Raw genomic sequence first — 17,420 nt, 5'->3', positions numbered from 1 at the left:
CTAAGTATTTCAGATCTTACTGAGTGACCTTGATCAGTTTAACTTGACCTGGTAGCTCAGCCAGCATATGAGCTGAATTATCTACATCAAGATAACTCTATACAGCCTTCGCTGACATTAACCACTATATAATCTTTGAGATCCTTCCCCTGATGCAAGTGTTGGCTCAAGAGGAAGGAAATTCTGTGCCCTGTGATTCCCATGCTGAGCCCTATGCTTTGAGCATGCTTTCCTCAGAGATAGCAGAGTTGGGAGATTTGGGACAGAGTTGGGATGTTCTCACTTTTATGTTGGATCAGTGTTATTCTTGCAATAACAGCTGTTGCTCATTTTGCTGTTAAGTTATTCTCTTGGCTGGTTCCTGCTGTGGTAGAACATCATGTCTTTGCTCTTTGCAAGGGCTGTCCTTCCCTGTTGCTGTGTGAAAGCAGACAGGGTAAGTTGAGTGCTCGCAGCTAAACCCATCAGACACACTAATGCGACAGCTCTCTTCTGAGAGGTCATTTCAAAGAGTTTGTAGTCTGGCAGTTTAATTGTACTTTGTGTTAAATCATAATATAGAAATATTGTCTGGTTAATAACCTACCTATACTGGAAGAATTGATTCACCTGTAAGCATCCTGACATTTATCTAGCACTTCTATTTGTGGAGACAAAGGCTGTTCTTGGTAACTGTGTCCTGTTTCAAGCGCAGTCTATTAAGCCACTCCTGCTGCACAAGACCTTTTTAAATGGATGTGGCAGCTGAACTAAGCTGAGTTCAAATCTCATACTTTGTCATTAATACAGAATTAGGAAGTGAAAATGAAACATTGTCCACACAGGACTCAAGAGCTTTAAAGGATAGATCTCTTCCCACCTTTCATCATAAGTCTCGCATATTTCTCTTTATTAAAGCACTGTTTACGAATTATCCTTCCACTATTTTCTGGGAATTTGTAAGGAATGCTATCGTGACTGGTTCCAAAAAAGAAAAACTATCTGCCTTGACAGGTTTTCACACAGGTATGGTTCCCAGCAGTATGTATGATATTTGTGTTCCAAACAAGTATTTAACCTAAGGAAACAGCATTTCTGCAGTGATACACCAGTAAGGCATGTTTTTCATTGCAGAGCATTTTGAAGGTAAATGAGTAAAAATGAAACTGTTCATTCTATAGACAGAAAGGACAAAGAAGTTTTCACTCTCCAAGTGGAGTGGTGTAGCTGGCACTGCTTTTTGGCAGTGGTACAGCTCTCTGAGAAAGGGCTAGGGCCATCGCAATGGGTTGAAACGCTGACCTCCAGCTGCGGAGTACGCAATGGGGTGGGCGTACACATGAATGCTTTTTTCAGTCCTGTCTGTGCATTAATTTTGGTGTTGTCAGTTAATGTTTATAATTACGGAGCTAAAATGGGAAGTCACTTCTGTTCCTTGTTAGTTCTGCAGTGGTTTTCCAGTTGCATTGAGGTGCTCATTAGTGAAAGCTTTTTTAACTAGGTAGGGTTTCAGGGTAATGCCGAAGTTACCACTCTCTTAAATGTAAGTAAAATAAGGCAAAGAGAGTGGTTCTTTGGTAACAAAAACTACAACTATAACCAGCTACTAAACTTCCATTGCATCTCTAATGGAAAGTTGTTTTTATGTCTCTGAACCTCAGTTCTTAATCTGCAGAAGGTTATACAGATGACCTTTCATTTGTGGTGTTCTTAGTTCTGGTTATGTAGCTTAATCATGGGTGTTCCTAAGAAGTTGCTCCATCCCCTGGTAGCCAGTAGATGTAGGCACAGTTACTAGTTCATGTTGAAGTGGATTAAGTTGCTCAAGCCAGCATGATGTGAGGACTTCATCTTGAGTTCGTGAGGTTTGGTTACACTTTGTGAATCAGTGAGCAAGAAATACTAGTGTTTAATTGCCAAGAATTTGCTGGGGATGGGTGGCAGTTGCAAGAAAACAGGTTTGTTGCATGCGGTTGTCTTCTGTGTAAGCTGTATATTTCTATATCACCCTTCTAAACCTAGCCCTGCTATGGAACTGACAGATGTGTGTTCTCAAAGAAACGGCTCTGGAAAATACTAGGCTTTATACTGTATGTATATTCTAATTGTGGTTGGGGGGGGGTTGGATTTGTTTCCGGTGTAGCCCTGTCATTTTTTTTTCCCTGTTTCTGTAAGAAGTATTTCTCATCCAGTTTGGTTTTATGGGTGATTCTTTATCATGTGTGTAATGGGAAACAGACTTGTAGCTGCTGCCCTCCCCCCAAAGTGAAATAAAGTCTTAATTCTCTGGGAATTCATTAATTATGCAAATAATTCTGTATTATTTTCATTAACTGTTAGGATCTAATGCCCTGAATTTAATTAAAGCTAATTGAGTTCTCCTTTTTTTTTTCCTTGTTTAAAAGAGATAATAAACAACATTATCAGGCATTAAAATTAAGTGTACTATGCTGTTTCAAATGATTCAGAGGGATTGTTCCTGTTTAGTACTACTAGTTATTAACTTGCTGAAATCAAAAAGGTTCTAGTGTGGATGATCTTAAAGCTGAGTTAAATAAATGTGGCTCTTCCCATAGCAAACAGCAGTCATTTATTTTCCTTCATAGCCATTAAAGGTAAAACTTGCAATTAGTTAAAATGCAAAGCATGACCTGTTGCACTCCTAATATTCTAAATTGGTGGGAAGTTGCCCAATCAACAGCCCTTTATACAGGAATTATTTTACCATAAAATAACAAGCTGTTCATAGGACTGGCTCTTAGGTGACAATTAAAAATGCAGTGCTACTTAACTGGTTAGCAGAGGGTTGTACATCTACACAATGCTGTACCACCAAACTATGATTTCAGGTCTTGATTGTGCCTGCATTTTTTCTGCACTGGCAAGGGAGATGATGGGCAGTTCACAGTATGGAATTGCTGGAAGAGGAACAGTGAACTGCAGTGCAACAGGATAACAGCCATGGGTGGAAGGTAGCTGGGAGAAGGCTTTGATTTTTATGGTTCAAGTCAGAAGCATTTAGAGAGTTGTACCTGTTCTGAGGAAAGAAAAAGCTTCATCTATGCAGAGCATCGTCTGAGTCTGAAGAAAGGGAGAAGGAACCTTGGGACCAGTTTTGATTATTTCCTGTTCCAGGGACTTCTTAGTTTTGACAGATGACCAAGGAGGCCTTCATAAAAGCTTCACCTGTGGCTAGCCTGATGTGCTGGACTCTTCATAATCATAGAATCATAGAATGATTGGGGTTGGAAGGGACCTTAAGATCATCCAGTTCCAACCCCCTGCCACATTCAGGGACCTCTTCCACTAGACCAGGTTGCTCCAAGCCCTGTCCAGCCTGGCCTTGACCAGTAGGCAGTGGATTGATGGACAGCAACATTCCTGCCAGCTGCTTCACAGTGAATGAATGCATCCATTGGTCCAAGGTCTTATTTATCCAGACCTTGTGATTTTGTGTGGTTGGTGACTTAGCTGTGTGTATTACTATTCATTTCATTGGAGATGTGAGGTGTGCTGGCAGAAACTCAGTGTCTAAAGTTGACTCTAATGGTAAAGCCAAGTGCTATACAATTGGTAAGCAGCCCTGTAGTAGTATCCAGCCAGTAGCATATCCGGTAGCATTACAGTAGTATCCACCCGGTAGCATGTCGTATGAAGCAGTGTGATGGTTTCATTATGAAAGTTAGCTGTGAGTCAAGGCAATCCATCTTCCCAAGAGCTGATTTGAAGGCTTTGAAGCAAATTGCCATTTCTTTTTCAATAATACTTGGTGTTCTGTTTCTAAGGTGGGTTAAACTTCTTGAATCCTTTTTTTGTTAAAGGTTAACCATAGTTACTTGTATGCTTGTTAGTTAATAAATGGTCTGCTGGCTGGTGAATAAATACAGAGAAATTTGAGGTGAGAAACCTGTGGGTTCCTGGAAATAATTTGTTCCAGCATTCACAGTTACTTCAAGCACTTTGTAATTGGTATTTGTCCTCTTTGTCCATTTAGGAGTTGTAAATAACCCAGTTTTCTCCCCCTCCCACTTCCCCCCCTCTAATAACTCAGACAAATGTATTTGGGTTTGAATGGTGGTTTTTGTCATTTCTTTGACCTAAAAATTGAAGTCACTTTGTTACCTTTGCAAATAAAGAGAGAAGTGGTTGAAGTGGTACAGGTTTTTAGCATCATCTTAATATACTGCCCTAATTCTTTGCACCTCTCCCTTTTGAGCTGGTAGAATATGTTTGCATTAATTTAAATGTTACTTTTGGGTGGAAAATATGTACAGTTAATGGAAATAGTAAAGGGTAAAATGGGAAAAAAACCCCTATAGAATAGGGTTGAAAGGACACTTACAGTTCTTAACCATCTGTCTGCATTAAAATCATGACACAATTGACATGGAAATGAAAAAAAGAGCAAATCAGAAAACCTTGTCTGGGTCAAATGAGCTGTTTTGCTGGGCTCATGCCATCTGTCTCTGCAGGAACTAAGTCCTCCTTGGGAAGGAGGTGTTTGTAAAGCTGTGTGCTCTGTGTAAGCTAATGCTGTCTTCTAGATCTGCCAACAGATGGCCCCAATGCCTTTCTTGCTTGTATGGTTTTTCTAGACCTTCCTTAGGCTGTAGCAGAGGAAGAGCAAGCCCATTGCATTGTTGTGTTGTCACTGTACACAAGCTTTGTTACAAGCGTAAAATGTCCTTTGCTTTGTTTCTTCCAAACAGATTATTTTACATTCTGCAGTAGTTCCTGCCTCTTCAGAAGCTTGTTGTAATCCTTCATGGATAATGAGATTTAAAAACCAACACTTCCCCCTGAATTGTTAATGTTAGCATTTTTCTACCTTGTGTTTGTCCAGTTCTCCATTTCTAAACAAGTACTGTCTACAGCTACATTTCCACTCTGCTGTTGTCACAGACTAGCACAAGCTATGAAGGCTCCTGCTGGTATCATCTGGTATGGTTATGATTCTGTATTTGGGACTGGTGATTTTATGCTGGCCTTGCTAGATCAAGGAAACTCAAGGGACTAAATGTACAAAGTTGATTTCTTTATTAGTCAAAGTACAGCTTTGTGAAGCTTGTGCAAAGTAGTAATTTTGTGCTGGTAGGTGTAGCCTCTTCTGCTTTCTTACTTGTGGAAGAAAGATAATATGGTACATAGGTGTATTTCTGGCTGGGACTTGCCCCTACCAGGTTCTCACTCTTTCTTTCTTAAAGTTGAGCAAAACATTTATAAACTTTTAAATGTGAGTAATTCTATTAACTTTGTTAGAACTGTTCAATGTGTTAACTGCACTTTGTTTTACTCTCCGATCACTGTCAGATGGTAGTGATCCTGCTTGCAGGAGGGTCTTGGTAACACATACAGCTGCTAAGGATCTGCTGCTTGAAGTTTAGCCTTTGGCTGTTCACTCCATGGTAACTCACTAGATAGCCTCTGAGAGGACTACTAGTGTGTTCTCCTTTCACAGAATCCTGTAGGATCAATAGACTCGTTTGGGTCGGAAGGAACCTGAAGATCATCCAGTTCCAACCCCCTGCCATGGGCAGGGGCATCTTCCATTAGACAAGGGTGCACCAGGCCCTGTCCTTCCTGGCCTTGAGCACTGCCAGGGATGAGGCAGCCACAGCTTCTCTGGGCACCCTGTGCCCCTGTCTGTCTCACCACCCTAATACTGATTGGGTTTTTTTCCCTAACCCCTAACCCTAAACCTACCCTCTTTCATCTTAAAGCCAGTTTTTAATATTTTGTTAACACATCTCTTATAATCCTGACAGCACCCGTCCCGTCATTCACTGCGCAGTACAACTGGCATGCCAGCTTCTCCTCCTTTACTGTCACCCTCATTACTAGGTGCTGGTTTCACTTACAGCTGAGGTGATGACAATGTTTGCCTTCTGTAAACAGCAAAACACCAGTTTTCTTACCTGGAGGTAGACCTGGGTTTCAGCCTGTGGATATTGTCGGTGCTCGTATTCACACCAACAGCATTTCCTTTGATAAAGCTACAGCGTGGTTTTACAAATCAATGTTCTGGTAACAATTCTGAAAAGCTGTGATACTACCTAATGCCCACACAAATTATTAGCTATGCTTACTGCTTTAAAAGAGTACTCTTGAAGTGTCAAACCCTTGCTGTACATGTTTGCAAACTTAGCTTTAAATGATAAGCTCAGATCTTGCTCATTATAGATAATAGTATCTTCTCTCTGTAGAGAAAGATCTAATGCTGAACTCTGTCTTAGCTGCCTCTGAATGACTCTTCAGATTTGATGCATGTCTGTTACCTTGCAACCGTAAAGACTACTCTGCTGTTAGAATTCTTTAATTGCTTTGAAAGGCAACATTTTGCTGGGACACCTAGGTTGTGAATATAATGAAATGTCTCTCTGATGTGTTAATTTGACTGTTGTAAAGCCAGTGATTGTCAACATTGTTTTTGGGGGGGGGTGAATGTTGAACTGAACAATTGCTGCTTGCAGGATTTATATTATGCTGAGCAGTCTGTCTTCATATTTTCTCCAACTAAAGAAGAGCTATTTTGTATTTCCAAACTGTTCCTCAACAACAGATAGGATTAAGTTTATTTTCGTTGTATTTAAAGCCTAATTTAAAATTCTCTAAGGTATGCTTGTCAGGGTCTGACTGGAGGAAAACGCCAGTGCTGGACCCTGTGTCAGTTTGTGATCCCAAGAGTGAAGTTAAGACACAAACGAGGTCAAGTAGCCTAATCAGAGTTTATTACAAATTACAAAAAGACAGTTATTATAAGGAAATGAAGTTATTGCAATAAAGGGGATAGTGATAGATTGGGAAAAAAGGCAAAAAATGAAGCAAGAATTCAGGGTGCAGAGAGAGAGGGAGTCACCACAGTGAACCCAGCAGTGTCCCAGGGATGCGTTGCCGTTGTCATTGGTGGTGGGAGTTCTTCAGAGTTTGTAGTCTCGTGGTATCAGAGCAGAGTGTCCCCCAAGAGGCTGTCAGTGGTGGGTGTCCTCATGGAGGTGTCCTTCTGAAGTCCCTTTGAAGGTACCCCATGGAGTGTTGTCTTGTGGAGTTACCCTCATTGTTGGAGACTGTCCTCAAGGAGGTGTCCTTCTGGAGTCATCCTCATGGCAATGGCTTCCTGGAGATGTGTCTCTTGGTGATTACCTTTTCCCCTTTTGTAAAGAGTTGGGGGTGGGGATACCTCTGCTCTTCATGTCACATATTACACGGTCCTGGTGGACCAGTTTCCCTGGTCTTGCAGCCAGGTCTTTGACACACGTGTCTGCAGCAATTGTTGGGATAATAGCTCACACCAATCCTCAAAGTAATGGATGGAAGAGTCTTAGCTCTCCCACTCATCCCTCAGGCAGTGGCTGGTGGAGTCCCACCATCCCTTCTCCCAGGCAATGGATATTGGAGTCTTGTCTCAACTCCTCCTACCCATCTCTGAGACAAAAGGGATTTCCATCTCAGCTTCTTAGACTGATCTTTGAGACAGTGGATAGTGAAGTCTGATCTCAGATCAGTCTCTTGCAGTGCATTAGAGTAACAGCTAGGAATTCCTGACTTGCCACCACTTAAGGGCATGGAACTGGGGCACTGGTGACAAACCATGCAGAAACTACTATACTAGTTTAGCCTTTTAAAAGCTTGCATTATTTAGGTAGGTTTCGGTCATGTGCTGACACTTGGCAATCTCCTTCCTCCCCGTTACTCCATCAGCTGAGAAATGGTGTGTGACTGCTCCTGATCTGTAATAGTGCAGGTAAATCATTCCTTTGGCCTTTTCCCAGGTTTTAGCAAAAATCCTGTAACGGAATTCATGATGCCTCTTCCAGTAGGGCAGACCATTACCATGGCGCAGTGAGGTTGAAGTACCAACATGCAGAGGTGCAGACTGTGCTGTGAAAGAAGGGCCTCATAGTCTGCTTGATTTTAGTCTCTTTGGGTGACTTTTCCCAGCTGTTTTTTAAGATCTGCACTGCAGAGACTTCTGTGCCTCAGGAAGCTTCTCCTTGCTTATTGGTATCTGCATCTGTATATGTATATGCTTCAATCTGTTACGAACTTTCTCTCCTATACTTGCCTTTTAAGAGTGTCAGAACCTCTGATTCACAGACTGCACCCTGTTTATTCCTTTGCCTTGTGTCAGCCTCTTCTCTTCCCATAATCCCTGTGTCAGTTTCCACCCTTTTCCACACACATTCCCTTATGTTAAAAATAGAATATAGCATTCTTCCAAAAAGCAAATCTTTGGGTAGAAGAACTGTCAGAGAAAGTGTCAGTGAGATTCAACATGAATAGAAATTGCAGTGTTGAATAAAACTCTTTTCGTTTGGTTCAAGACTTGTCAGGCTTATTAATTTGTTTCACCTAAGCGTGTTTTTAGCCAGTTATTTAGATTAGTTTGAAAAAACTCCAATCTGAAGGACAAGTAAATTCTCAATAAACATTCCTGACTTTAATGCTTGTAGCACAAACTTGTCCATTTATTCCGGGTTAAGTCTGTTATGTGCATTTTTGTCTGACAGTATATATTTGTGTGGGGCTTCTAAATGAACAGTAACAATAAACCATGGCCTCCAAACCAGTCGAGCTTTTGTTGTCTAAATGGAAGACTTGTATCATTACATTTTATTGCAGCTAAATGTATAATTCTGCATCTTTCATTTTTTGCAGTCTTTTTGTGTTTCCTCCATTGCTTTTTAATAACTGTATGTTTTTTCCTCTCTAAGGGTGATTTAGCAGCTGTTGAACAGCTGCTGAAAAATGGAGCAGATCCCAATGTCAAAGATAACGCAGGCTGGACACCACTGGTGGGTACTGAAGACTTCTGTCATCTGTCTTCTAATCACATTTCCTTCTTTCTTTCCTCTCCCATATTTTAGTTTCCTTTACATGCATTTTGGTGACAAAAAATTAAGCAAAATGAATAAGTGGCAATAAACAAGTTTAAAAGAATTTATTCACAATTACTGATCACTGACGTGCCCAAATCCAGCTCTCCTCTGCTGGGGTAGGGCATGCCAAGATATTTTATTAGCCTTAATTCTGCAAATGTAGAAAATATAATTGTGGTAACCAGAAAATAATTAGTTGCAGGCAATGTGTGTGTTTTATAGGTTCTTAATGTCCTCAGTGTTTCTTACCATTTTGGCAATATATCAAGTAGCTGAATGAAAAACTTGCTTATTTGAGTTATAGAAAATAAACAAAAGGTTCTTTTTAACCATGGCTTCTTCTTCTCTGAAGAATACTCTTGAGAGAGTCTCTAATCTGGGAGGCTTTGTTCTCCATAGTCTAATTTGCATGCAGTTGGCCTTTGTTCAGTTTTGTTCTGTGCTTTTTATTAGGGCTAGGTTCCAAGGGTAATTCATGTCAGGAATGTAATGCAGTGTCCTAGCATCACCTTCCCTCACCATCTACCGTAAGGTATTTGAAAATGAATATGTTAACTGGTGTGACAAATATCCTTGCTCTGAATCCTGTTTCACTCGAGTTTCCTCTCCTATGGCTTTACTCAACTAGCACGAGGCATGTAATCATGGGCACAGAGAAGTGGTGGAGCTGTTGCTGCAGTACAGGGCACTAGTGAATACTACAGGGTACCAGAACGACTCGCCGCTTCATGATGCTGTCAGGAATGGGCACGTGAGCATTGTTGAGCTGCTGCTCTTGCATGGTGCTTCCCGTGATGCAGTGTAAGTACATGTGGAATGTTATTTTAACTGTGGCACAGCTGCAACTTCCAAGGTGTATGTTAAGTAAACATGAAGTAAAGCTAGTAGTAAATATGGTTTATCTGAAGTGAGGGGGGAGTGGGTGTTAAACATGTGCTCTGCTATACTTGCATCCTTTTTTTCCACATAGGTGTTTTCTTTCCATTTTGCTTTGTCCTAAACTTTTCTAAGGATGTCTGAATCATAGATAGCTGGAGTACTGGAGATTGTAATAGGAAAGTAACAAAACAAGCTTACCTGGTTCTTACACTTTCCTGTTGACATCTTATAGCTCCTGTCAGATCTAAGATGCTGAGGTAGGTGAGTTTTGAACTCCTACAGGTGTTTCTTTGTCTCTATACTTTTACTGCACTTACAAAAAGGTGTTTTGGCCCGGTCTCTACCTTCACAAGTGACATGGACACAGGCTGATACATGGGGAGTGTGTTTCATTTTTTACCATTCACATTATCACTTTAGGATCTCTAAAGGAGAAATTGAGTAAAACTTGAATCTCTTCTGAAAGGTTTATGTTTTCTTTAGGAATATACTTGAGGAGTGCCTTAACTTTAGAGGTGCACTGTGTGTGATCTAAGACAATACCAAACTGATTTTGCCAAACTGATAATTTGTCTGATTTTGGTGGATTTCGTTTGTTAGGGATTTGTTTGCTGTATGAAACTTTGTAGTTCTTCTGAGGGCTCTTCAGGATCTTAGTGAGCTAACTTTCAGCCCAGGAGAGGGCCTTCTTTATCCTAGCATATTAAAGTGATTCTTCATGCCCTCATGGGGGTCGGAGGAGAAGTTTAATTAGTTCACTGTGGTTACTTAAAGTCTTTTCTTTTAGCTAAGCTAAGTAAAATGTGAACATGATAAATGTATTCAAATGTGGCTTGGGACACTATTAAATATATAGCATGAAACCTCACAGAAGTGACTGATGTCTTGCTGCTGTTTTGACAGCAGAATTAACTCAGGTTTCTGTCTTAACGTCCCTTGTGTGTTGGAGAGTTAATCTACTGGAATAAAAACAGAGCTTGTGTTGAATAGGCTGCTTAGAGCAGTAGTCTTGAAATTTAGTATGATACTCAATTGTGCAAGATGAAATGGTTTTTAAAGATGTGCAGTATTTATTGACTGCAGGCTCCAATGCAGGTAAGATCCACTGGTCTGGAGAGGGATGCAAGATACATCTAGGAGCAAACAGAGCCGCTTTCTGAGGGACCCCAGTTCATGAGGCACACAGATATTAGCATAACCCTTGCTGTTAGAGAGCTGAGGTTAATTCAGTTTTAGATCATCACGTTCACGGACCCATCAAGTACATTTCATTCCACATGTCTTTTCAGGCTAGTTCTCTCTCCTTGCTTGCTAATACCTCGTGCATTAAATGTATGTATCTTTAGGACCAAGTGAATACAGATGAAAACTACCTCTTTTGCCAGAAAGCAAATACTGAAATCCTGGGATTTCGGTATCCCTTGGCAAAAAATGTCTTTGGAAATCTGTAAGGTTTAATAGCTGTGGCACTTCATTTGCCATTTGAAGCTTTCACTGACTGGGGAAGATAAGAACTACAAATGAAAAATACTGTATGGACCAGTGGACCTATTAATTGTCCTGGTGGCCTAGTTAATTTTTTTAAGTTAATCTCCTACACATAACTAATTTTTCTTCTTATGGCTTTTTCTTCATGTGCTCACTCCCTTGAATTCTTTTTTCCTTGCTTCACAGCAAGCCAAGTGATTTGAAAAATTAGATCTGTGTGTTTGCAATTTCACAGCACTTCCTAAATGCTTTCACTCAAATGGGCTCTCTTTCCAGTTCTTCATGCACAGTAAGTTTAGCATTAGGAAAAATTGTTGTGTTGCCCTGTGTTCTTTTTGGGGGTTTTTTTGGTCTTTTTTTAGGTTTTAGCTGTCTTTTGAATAGTTATGAAGCTGATTCTGACCAAACCTGTAGGATTGCTCCGGGGTAGATAATGGTTCTCAATTATGAATGGCGTAAGGGCAGAAACTTCTGTAACCTGCAGTTAATTCTAGGAGGCACAAGACCCATCCATGACACTAGCATAGTTTTGTCTGCTTTTTCTGAGCCAAGCCAGTGCAACACTTAGCTGTCTTGGTGCAAGACAGCATGCTTACCTTCCTGCTGACAGCAGGTTAAGTAAAACCCTGGCTCTCTTCGGATATCTAAGATGGTCTTTCTGGTTACACAGATTAAATTCTCTTATTTTTGGCAGGTTCTCTACTTACCACAACATTACCATACTCTCAAAATACAGGTGCTCACTGGAGATCCCCAAACTGCTCAGCTTCCTACATGGGAATAAGTGGTTACAGAACTGCACTGGGACATGGCTGTGGGACTTCATCAAATACTGAACTCTTTTGTGGGACTGGGGTAAACTTTGGTTTATGCCCAACTGTAGAACAGCAAATAACATCTGAAATCAAAGTGGAGCAGCTTAAAACTCCTGATTACACAGTATTATATAGTCATTGTTTGCTTGTATTAGAAGCTGTGCAAGTTTGGGACTTCTGAAGAATTGATAGGGGTATCTCCTGGTTTATCTTATCTGTGGTTACATACTTCCTGGAAGTTCAATGAAACATTTAGAAGGTAGCTGTTAAACTTCTTTATGACTATAGCAGTAACCTCTGTTGTCCTCATACCATAGACTTCAGCAGTATTGCACTATAAACTGAATTTCGTTTCTAAAGCTTTTGCTAAGAAGTTCTTTTATCTGTCAGTCCTTAAGATACCATCTATCATCACATGTAAAGTTATACTGGGCAGATTGCATTGAGTTGCTCTTCGCTGGGCTCATCTTTGTTCTCAGCAGAGTCATTCTGTTCTTTGATTGGAATTTGTTCTAGCTGTAGTAGCCCTCTACTGCCTATTCAGTACTTTAATGACTTACTAATAGGAGACTGCTTGTATCAAAGGGTACATCTGACTCTTGAATGTTTAAAACAACTTACAAAAAACCCTTTTTCATTCTGGTATAAAGAAGTATGCATCAGAGACCTTGTATTCTAGCTTAAGCACTAGAGACACTATTTATTTCTTGTAGAAACAATAGTGTCTTCCTTCTGAGTGTGGAACTTACCCTGCTAAGCAAACATGTGCACTGGACTTGTTCTCAACAAATGCAAACCTACACTAGGAACACACAAACATAGTTACTGGTATTTCTAAGGATGCTCTGTCTGTGTGTAAGGGTAGACCGAAGATGCATGTCTCACTTAACTTTGTTTTGCAAACTAAGTCAAAACTCATTTTTCACTCTGAACAAAGTGGATGATTTCTCTTGTTTACTTTGGCTGAATAAAGATGGAGTTGAGCACATGTTTTTGCCAAAAGCTCTGTTTCCCATTCCTGTGCCTTACCAGTGTTCTTGTGGCTGCATAGATGTAGTCCTTGACCCTCAAAACATTCCTAAAATGGTTTGTCAAGTAACTGCATTCATATGTGTACCAGCCCAACAGAGAGTGGCCAAGGTCTCGTTCTGATCATGATTACTTCTTGGATGCTTAGTAGGTGCCTAACTAAAAAGAACAAATCTCTTTTCCATCTCTTTTCCCTTTAAAAAGGACATGTAAATCATAGTGCACTACTTGAAATGTGTTGTTAGGACATGTTCTTTGCCTTAGTTTTTATTTTGCAAACTCTTTTCTCCTGTTACAGCTACTTTTCACACTTTTCTTAAGGAAAGCTTAAGCTCAGCAGGCTGCTTTGTTGCAAATATGCAGAACTCTTACATCCATCCCTTAGGCTGAAGTTCCTTTTTTCAGACCTCAGCTCCCAAGTTTGTCACATTTTACTTTAACTGTGCTATCTTAACATCCTATGAATAGCCATTAATTCTTTAATGGCACATAATGATGGGATAGCAATACATGATAAGAAACAACTGATATGATCTTAAAAAGGAGGAAAAAAAGAATACAGAGGGAGTAGCTGGAGCTCTTATTTGTACAGTTTCATTGGTAAAAAATGTTCTAGATTTAACTGTGGAGGCCTCTATATTTATCTGTGGTAAACATTCATGAATTGCTTTCAACAGTCAAGGATCTTACTGTGTCATAGGATGTGGGGTGAAGACACTCTCAAACCTCTGCTACTGGCATGCAGTGATTTTCAACCCCTCGCATAGTTCACAGTAAAAGATCAGCCATCTAGTCTAAAGGTGATTTTAGTGTATGTGCTAGTATACACCCACCCCTTCTCCTCATGCACTGTCCAAAGGAACTCTGTCCTGCAGCAGTGTGAATCGAATATGGCCTTTATTTAAGGAAAGGGCAAGAGCTACCCTGATGATGTGTGACAAAGCAGGAGCAGCATGACAATATTTAATGGGCTGCAACTCCCAGGACTGGGCTGAGATCTAACCAATTGTGTTTTAGGCTGCAGAATTTGTATTATGCTAGGTCTCTGCTCATTAGTACACAGAAGAGCTTGGGATTGGTAATATTGTAAAACTAGCAATTGTAAAATACCATCCCAGAATCTTCTGTGTGGGATTTTTGTGGGTTCTTTTCCCAAGAGGCACATTAGTGAGCAGTGCTCAGTCAGCAGCATAGAAAGGTGCTAAGATCTGATGCATCTTTCAGCATTGCGTTGGCTAAAGCCCCCTGGTTAAGTCAGTGAAAACTTAATGATTTGAGCTTATTTTTGGACTGGATTGGGTTATAGGAATTCTTCCCTATAAGATTTCCTATATTCCTTCTCTGCACAAGGCATGTGGCTGGCTGAGAGGAAGCACTTCAAAGATGCAGTGTTTTTTTGACCTCTTCAATGTTTCATTGTTTGATGACTAAACTCACCGGATTTCAGATACTGAGTCAGGGCTTTGTTCCTGGTGACAAGCTTCCCCTTCATAACGAGCTTTTATTATGGCTTTTGAGAGCCAGAGCTACATGAGGTGGGGAGAAGAGGATCAGCCAGTGACAAGTGACATCCCTCAGGGGTCTCTACTGGGACCAGTATTGTTTAATGTCTCCATCAGCTACACAGGCAGATTAAGTGTGCCGTCAGCAAGTTTGCAGATGATGCCAAGCTGAGTAGTGCAGCTGATGTGCCCAAGGGACGGGATGCCATTCAGAGGGACTTGGACAAGCTCAAGGGGTGGGCCCATGTGAACCTCATGAGGTTCAACAGGGCCAAGTGCAAGGTCCTGTACCTGTGTCAGGGCAAGCCCCGGTATCAATACAGGCTGATGATGAAGGGATTGAGAGTACCCCTGAGGAGGACTTGGGGGGACTGGTAGATGGAATGCTGTACACGACCGTGGCAGGGAATTGGAACGAAGTGATCTTTAAGGTCCCTTCCAACCCAAACTGTTCTGTGATTCTATGAGCTGGCAATGTGTGCTTGCAGCCCAGAAGGCCAATGCTATCTTGGGCTGCATCCAAAGGTGCGTATACAGAAGGACAAGGAAAGTGATTCTGCTCCTCTGCTCTGCCGTGGTGAGACCCCGCCTGCAGTCCTTTGTCCATCTCTGGTGTCCTCAGTACAGGAAAGACATGGACCTGTTGGAGAGGGTCCAGAGAAGGGCCACAGAAATGATCAGAGGGCTGGAGCATCTCTGCTATGGAGACAGGATGAAGAGTTGGGGCTGTTAAGCTTGGAGAAGACTCCAGGGAGACCTTGTTGCAGCCTTTCAGTTCTTAAAAGGGACCTTTCCAAACCAAACCATTCTATGATTCTGTGTTTACCAACTATTAGACCTGGTTTTTGTCTTCAGGCTTTTGCTCACTACTGCCCTGCATCTGCAAAGTTGTATGAAGAAGAGATAGAAGCCATGGCTGTGCTTGATGTTGTGTTTATAGCAAATCATATCTGTCTGAGTAATGCTTAAAGAACGGGGGAGGAAATGGGTCTTGAAGCATATCTAATAACTATGAGGTGCCACATAGGATGAATAGTGTTCAACAGAATTGGCAAAGCAACTAAAATCTGAATGAATTTGCTATAATGTCTTCTGTGGAACAGCATGCTGAGCTAAAATGAGATGCATACTCAAATTTTGGAAGTGTGAGGGAGTCACAGTTCCCAAGTAGGAAGCAGATAGCTCTTCCCATAAAAGCATAACTACATCGAGCTCCAGTGTTTAACACAGTATGTAGAATCTTCTGACATGTCTTTTATGGCAAATGGGTAAGCCAGAAATACATTTCTTGATTATGTGACTGCAATGAAATATTAAAGCTGAAGTTTCTAGGTCTGGTGAACGATATTGAAATGCATGTTGAAACAGTTTAACAAGGACTGGGGTTTATTTAACCAAACATACTGCTCTGAACATCCCTTACTCCTCAGCTGAATGCAGCAGCTTGTAATTCAGTATCCATCTGTCTTGGATGCAATTCTTACTTGAAGCTTTGTGGGTTTTAGCTGAAATTACATATTAATAAGAATGTGGGAGGGAAAGTTTCCCAGCTAATGTTCCCTGTTAGTTAGGAATCAAGTCACATTCTATTTACTTAAACCCATCTGTGCTTGTTTTGCCAGTAATATATTTGGTCTGCGGCCTGTGGACTATGCAGAAAGTGAAAAGATGAAGTCTGTGCTAATGTTACCAGTGAAGAATGAATCATTTCCACTTAACCAACCCTCTGAGGTAAACATGTGTGGTTGTTTGCTTTTGGTTTGGCTTTTAAAAAGTGTAAGTCATCCTGTAAGTGTTGCACATCACCTGCCTTTACAGGGACATGTAAAATGGGCTGGGAAACTAACTCGGCCACTATTTCTAGAATGTACATAGGACACTTACAAGCTCTGGTATTTTGTGTTATAGCTTTATATGGGAAAACAAAGGATGTTTCTTGTAACATGGCTTTAGCATGGAAGAATGACCCTTGTGTTATTCTTGAAGTATTGAACTTTGCTGTTGTTTTTCTGCATATTTGAATTCATTCTACATACCAAACTGGCTGAAAGCAGTAGCAGTCTTTGCTTTTTGCGTGCTCTTAAAATGCTGTTCCAGTACAATTCTGTGTCCAAAAATGAAGATACCAGCTCAGCACTTAAAAACAGGTTTTGGAAGATTGTTTTTGTGGTTTCTTGCCAAAGCCTTCTCAGGACTGTGTGATCAAAATCAGGTTATCCCTAATGATACCAGCAGTCCTAGTCTGCTCCAGGATATAGAGCCTGTTATGTTCCCTCCTTATTGAGGTAATAAGATAACCATTGGCCAGAAGTAAACTGTTGCAGCTAAATCTGCAAAGATCTGGCTGTTACTCCCACCTGAAGCAAATGAAAGACGCAGCTTTTGTGTTGCAAAGATAACCCTCAGTATTTGCATTTGCTTTGGGATGAGTGTGTACCAATGGGTGGTTACTAGCTTGTATGGATGACTTGATCCAAAGCCTGAGTACTGCCAGGGATGGGGCAGCCACAGCTTCTCTGGGCACCCTATCGAGTTAGTTGCTTTATTTATGTTCCTAACATTCAGTTTATTTCCTGTTCATGCAGGTACTGAGCTCCAGCCAGCCAAGAGATGGACCTCTTGGTATACTGGGGAGCAATCTTAGTGAGGAGCAACAGAAACTGCTGAACAAACTAACAACAGTTCTGAAGGCTCAAAGATGTACTGATTTTAACAGCAGAGGTATGTAGTCTTGATAAAATGTCTCTGTCCAAATGTAAGTAACTACAGTTCTGCACTTTATCCTTTAAGATGGTAGCTGCAACAGTGTTTTTATAGTTCCTGATTAGTGTAGTTTCTGAAATCCCTGAATT

General features: G+C 40.9%; 1 protein-coding gene across 1 annotated transcript in view; it reads left to right on the top strand.

Moving 5' to 3' along the window:
- The window catches only part of BARD1 (BRCA1 associated RING domain 1), a 43,468-nt gene that overhangs the window by 11,838 nt on the left and 14,210 nt on the right, over window positions 1-17,420 (top strand). The window contains exons 5-8 of the mRNA XM_005144951.3: window positions 8,691-8,771; window positions 9,484-9,656; window positions 16,191-16,299; window positions 17,154-17,289. Coding sequence (XP_005145008.3) covers window positions 8,691-8,771; window positions 9,484-9,656; window positions 16,191-16,299; window positions 17,154-17,289 — 499 coding nt within the window. The remainder of the gene's footprint in view (window positions 1-8,690; window positions 8,772-9,483; window positions 9,657-16,190; window positions 16,300-17,153; window positions 17,290-17,420) is intronic.

The sequence above is a fragment of the Melopsittacus undulatus genome, chromosome 8 (assembly GCF_012275295.1).
Source record: "Melopsittacus undulatus isolate bMelUnd1 chromosome 8, bMelUnd1.mat.Z, whole genome shotgun sequence".
NCBI lineage: Eukaryota > Metazoa > Chordata > Aves > Psittaciformes > Psittaculidae > Melopsittacus > Melopsittacus undulatus.
This window is presented reverse-complemented; position numbering and strand designations above follow the sequence as displayed.